Source organism: Fulmarus glacialis, unplaced genomic scaffold, assembly GCF_000690835.1.
Source record: "Fulmarus glacialis isolate BGI_N327 unplaced genomic scaffold, ASM69083v1 scaffold22750, whole genome shotgun sequence".
NCBI lineage: Eukaryota > Metazoa > Chordata > Aves > Procellariiformes > Procellariidae > Fulmarus > Fulmarus glacialis.
The window spans coordinates 13,732-18,974 of record NW_009187452.1 but is presented as its reverse complement, the minus strand read 5'-3'; the positions used below and the strand labels follow the sequence as shown (position 1 = coordinate 18,974).

Below are 5,243 nucleotides of genomic sequence, written 5' to 3'. Positions count from 1 at the left end.
AGCTAAAGCGTGATGTGATCCGAGCTGAACTTCAGCTTCTGTGCAGATATGAAGAACTGCCTCTCCTCTGGTACCAACCCTTCACTTGGATCTAGAGCATGGTAGTTCCTCCCCGGCGCACAGCAGCAAGAGGTGGGAGCTGGGGAATGGGAGTGGTGGGTTTTTCTCCTGCTCACAGCCCTGCTGCAGGCAGGTTTGAGGGGGGTTACGCTATCCTTGCAGAGAGCCCGCACGGTGCTCTCTGTCCCCACCAGCTCCCATGAGGTGAAGGCTCCTTCCCAGCCTCGGCAGCATCAGGCAGAGCGAGTACATCCCGTAGGGCAGGCTCTCCCTGGGGTGTAAGAGCTGCAGTGTTCACCGAAGAGAAACAACAACCAGTTGCCTGTACCCAGCACAAAGACAGAGCCGTAAGAACCACTCCATGGCTGCAGGGTCAGCCTGCTCCTCAGCAGCAAGGTCTCTACCTCCCACTGCCACTTGTGGCATCTCTGCTCCCAGGGCAGCAGTCCCGAAGGGCTGCAAATCCTTCTGGGCATCCCTGGGGCGTGACAAAGAATGGCTCCATTCAAGAAAACCAGAGAAAAAATTTATTATTTTTCTTTATAAAATATCTCCAATAAGTTATATAGGCAAATATTTAAATTAAAATAAATTAACTCCGCTCTATGCTGGGACACGCGACCGTCCACAAAGTCAAACTAGGATTTGTGTTTCTTTGAAAAAATATGCCCTAGATCTCCAATGTAAGATTTGAAAAAAATATCTATGCTTGGTGAGGAGGCAGGAGAAATCTCTGCAATGGACAGAAGGGGTTAAGGTGCAGTGCTGAAGCTGCCTGGTGCCAGTGGCATCTCCACATCCAGCTAAGTGCTAAGAGCATCTTCATCGTCACTCCAGTCGGGAGGAGCATCCGTCCCGAAGTACCGATCGCCAAAGTTCCCTGTGGGGAGAAAGAGAGAGACGCAATTGCGCTGCAGCTCTGCAGGGAGCCCTGGGACCTGTCCTCCAGCCTGCCCTCGTCCCAGAAGGCAAGGAAACAAAAGCAAGTTTATTCAACAGCTTGAACATGTAGCAGTAAAACTGGAGCAGCCTGGAGGCTGTTTTAGCACCCCGTGGCAGGGGTGTTTCCTGGCACAGCAGAGGTGAGGACAGAAGAACAGAGTGAGCTCGTTTTGGATGAGCTTGTTTAAGGTGACAGCTTCGGGAATGAGGTGGGCACAGGTCTGCTCGAGCTGTCCCAACCCAGCTTCTCCACCCGGGGCTCGAGGAGGCTCACGGCACATGGAATGGCTCCTTCTGCCAACAAGGTTATGGCTGCCTGACAGCTCTCAGAGTGTGCATGTTGATCCCAACATCCACGTGGCAGCAGGACCCAGGAGAGGTCCCCGCGTGAAACAAGGCCAGACCTAAGCTACTGCTGACAACCAGGGCTTCGCCTCCTCTGGTGAGTGGGCCAGAAGCACTGAAAATCCCCCTGCAACAGGTCATTCCTACCCAGATACTCACCGATGCCGGGGATTATCCGGAAAAGGTCATTCACCTTCTTGTCCACAGCTGTGGTGATGATCTTCACCCGGGGGAAAGCATAGGCGACCGAGTGGACACCCATCTCTGCCATAAGCAGGGAGAGGAGGAAGATCTTATCTTCTGGGACATCATGATCCTACAGGAAAGGCACAGAGACAGCTCAGGGTAAGGGTCTCTAAGGCAGGTTATGGCCCATGCCTCCAGGGAGCGGCACTCGGGGCACTCGAGGGCCTTCCAGGAGCCACTTTCTCTCCTCCCCTGGGTTACTGGGCCAGCTGGGGTTACTGGGTACAGGACTGAGAAACCAACTAAGTCCAGGCTGTTACTACACAAGGAAGGGGTGACTTTGTCAACGCCTGGTTACGAGTCACCCCAGCTTGTGCTGGCTCCCATGGCACCCTCCTTCGCAAGGAGGAGCCAGTTTCAGCGCAAGGCCCCTCAGCATGGCTGCGGCTGGTGTTTTGCATGTTATTTGGGGGCGAACCACCCGCCCTCTGCAGCATGCCCGACATCCTCCGTACCAGCAGCACCCGCACTGCCATCATGGCTGCTGCGCCCGTGGAGACGGTGCAGTCCATCAGGATGACGTGGTCTTCGCTAATGTCCTTCGGCAGCCGCAGATAGTGGAGCTGGGCGGGGGGAAAAGAGATCAGCTTAGAGGCTGTAGGCTCAAGGCGAATGGAGCAACCTGAGCCCTTCTCTTTCATGCACCTCTGTTTCTGGGACCCCAGCTGTCAGCTTGGAGTCAGGCACTGGTGCAAATACTTGGACAGCAAACCAGCCCCTGCATGCACAAACACGCTGGCAAAGCCCACTTCAGAAGCTTTCAAAGCACTCGCTTTCTGAGCACTCACCCCCCGCCAAGATCAACGCTTGGATCGCTGAAGAGCTCTCAGGAAATACCCGAGTCACCCCCTGCATGCAGGCTAACGCCAGGAGATGCCCTCGGCAGCCCAGGGCCCCGAGTTTTACCTCCGGCTCGCCCGTGTTGCAGTTGGTCTGGATGAGGATGGTCCCGATGCGGACGTCCTTGCACACCGCTCGCAGCGCTGGCTCCATGGTCTCGCCCGCTCGCAGGATAGACACCCCGGTGATCTGCAGCACACAGCGAGGGTGAACGGGAAGGCACGGTGCAGGAGGTGCATGCCACCCCCGCATGGCATTGGGCCTCGACAGTGGGGGACTCTAATGGGCAACCTCAAAGCACATCCTTTCCAAGAGGGTTGTGCTGCTCCCAGCTCAGGCTGCCTCCCCCAGTGGGAGGGCAGCAGTGCCACAGTGACCTTGCTGATGGCACCCCTGGCCACCAACCTGCCGCCTGTCCTGATGACACAGGGTATCATGACAGCAGGCACCAAACCCAGGCCTGATGGAAGCCCCGAGAAGCCAGGGGTGTCCTTCCCCTGCATCCACAGGGCTTTCAATGTAGCCCCCCGGGTTGAATAGTAAGTACCTTTTGCTTCCACTTACTTGCTTCCCGCTGTATGTCCTCCCTTCGTAGTCCTGTCCCTGAGGGGTCTGGACTGTGCAACTCTACAAAAAAACATGTGAGAAGCATTACCAGGGCTCTCCTCCTCTCACAGGAGCCCTGGTACTGGGGAGCCAGCCAGCTGCGGGCTGGTCTGGACCCTTGGAAACCGAGGCTGGACAAAGAGTTGTCACCCAGGGCCACGCCATTGCTCCACGGCCTAGGGGAGCCCTGCCCCTTTTTAATCTAGGAGGAGAGGGCTGATACACAGGGAATGTTGCAGGAGCAGCACCAGGACTGTCCCAGCTCCCTGGCAGTTATGGATTAGGAATCGGAGAGGAAACACAGCGCCTGCTGCCCATCCTCCCAGCTACACCCCTGAACCCACCTGGAAAGGGAGCAAGGAGAGCGCGTGCTCAATCAGCAACCGCATCAGCCTCTTGGAGTAGAAAATGAACTCATCTCTGCTGGTCTCCTTGTTTCTAGAGGGGAGGGAAAGGCAATGTAAGCTGTGGACCAAAACATGCCCTGGGAGATGCTGACAGAGGGCAGAGGCTGCGTGGAGGAGGGCAGCCCCTGCCCCTGTCTGGCTGTCAGCGTTTTGTTTGCACGGGGTCCACTGGCTGAGCCGGGAATTGCGGTGGCAATTTTAAGGTAAAAGGCAGAAAAATTGTTGGCAAAACCATGGAGCACTCACAGCACAGCTCCTGTACCCAGGGCCCACCACCGTCTATCCTGTCCCATGTCCCCAAGTCGCGAGGACAGGGTGTGAGTGGGATTTGGGAGTCCAAAGCAAGCCGAGCCTGCCCCAGCTGGCAGCCAAGCCCCATCCCGCCCAGGAGGCCGCGGTGGCGGGGGCTTTACCTGATGATGGTGTGCATGCCCCTCACCTGAGGGGTGCTCTTCAGCACACTGAGGGTCTGAGGAAGGGGGTGGCACTGGTGGGCAGAGGCCAGGGCAGCCCTGAAAACCAAACAGACGGTCAGAAGGTCTCCGGGCAAGGCTGCCCGAAGGCTGGTGCACAGCACACGGCCGGAGCCATCCTCCCAGATGTCATCTCACACTGCAAACGCACATCCAGCCGAGCCGAATGAGTGGCCAGCCCTGCCCGGTCCCCTGCGATGGCAAAGGGACCTGCTCCCACGAATGGGGCAGGCAGCGGGTGGCCGGTGGAACCAGGGGCACCTCGCAGCCCTTCCTGCTGGGCAGCTGACCCGTGGTTGGCCCATCTTGGTTTCCACTGGTTGGGAAGAAAGTGGAAAATAAAATCAAAACCTCCTCCGGCTCGGGAGTCTTATCTGGTGGTGGATCCTGAACTCATGGGGTGAGGAGGAGCTGTTGTGGTTGTCTCTGTCCTACAAGTGCCAGATGTCACCAGGAACAGGACAGGCAGCCAGGCCTGTGGCGCTGGCACACAGCTCCAGCTCCATGCGGAGCCAGGCTGTGAGACCATTTCAGAGAGCGCCTGGCCCATTCAAGGATAGTCAGATCGACACCAAATTGGGAACAGCTTCAAGACTTTACGGCTGGACAGGACTGGCTTTGTGTGACTCATCTCCTCATAACTAACACCGTTGGGAGCTATTCTTGGATCAAGGGAACACCATTCATGGGGAAGCGCACAATGGAGCCCCATTAGTCACCTCTCTCTTTGAGAGCAGCAGTAATGAGATGAAGGTCACATCTATTTGGCTTCCACAAGGCTGGGCAGGATGGACAAGCAACTTTGTCTGGGAGGAGGGCTGGGGTCCGAAAGCCACACGTCAGATCACAAACGTGCCAGCGGCTGCATCCCAGTCAGAGAGATGTTGGGGAGGAGGAGAAGAGAGCAAACAAACAAAAGCACCAGGTGATTAAGACTTCAAATCAAGCAGAAACCTGGATTAATTGCACACACACACAGAGGCACACAAGCGGAGAAGAAGACAGAGAAGATGACTGGGTAGGAATGGAGGAGGGCAGGGCTCGATGACCTGAGGCCTCCATCCACATAGCCATCTCCTGGTCTTGGCTGACCAACACCAAACGAGACATTCCCAAGGCCTGTGGGTACTTAAGGGCTCCTTCTTGCTTTTGCCAGCTCCGGTCCTGCGTAGCAGCAAAGAGCCCCTACGCAGGGAACGCTCCAAGAGCACCGACAGCTCGCAGCCATGCGGCGCGTGTGGGACGGGTTGTGCTCCCATTGCAGGCTTGCCCGCTGCCGGCAGAACCCGGCTGGGTTGGGGCCAAGCCCAGCGCGCGCCCGTTG

The 5,243-nt window shown here is 57.0% G+C and overlaps 1 protein-coding gene across 1 annotated transcript in view; it reads right to left on the bottom strand.

The window, feature by feature from the left end:
- Nucleotides 1-564: 564 nt before the first annotated feature.
- The window catches only part of UCKL1 (uridine-cytidine kinase 1-like 1), an 18,363-nt gene continuing 13,684 nt past the window's right edge, over nt 565-5,243 (bottom strand). The window contains exons 9-15 of the mRNA XM_009575202.1: nt 3,860-3,958; nt 3,384-3,477; nt 2,998-3,060; nt 2,500-2,622; nt 2,049-2,156; nt 1,507-1,663; nt 565-940 (exon numbers count right to left, since the gene is read on the bottom strand). Coding sequence (XP_009573497.1) covers nt 864-940; nt 1,507-1,663; nt 2,049-2,156; nt 2,500-2,622; nt 2,998-3,060; nt 3,384-3,477; nt 3,860-3,958 — 721 coding nt within the window. The 3' untranslated portion in view covers nt 565-863. The remainder of the gene's footprint in view (nt 941-1,506; nt 1,664-2,048; nt 2,157-2,499; nt 2,623-2,997; nt 3,061-3,383; nt 3,478-3,859; nt 3,959-5,243) is intronic.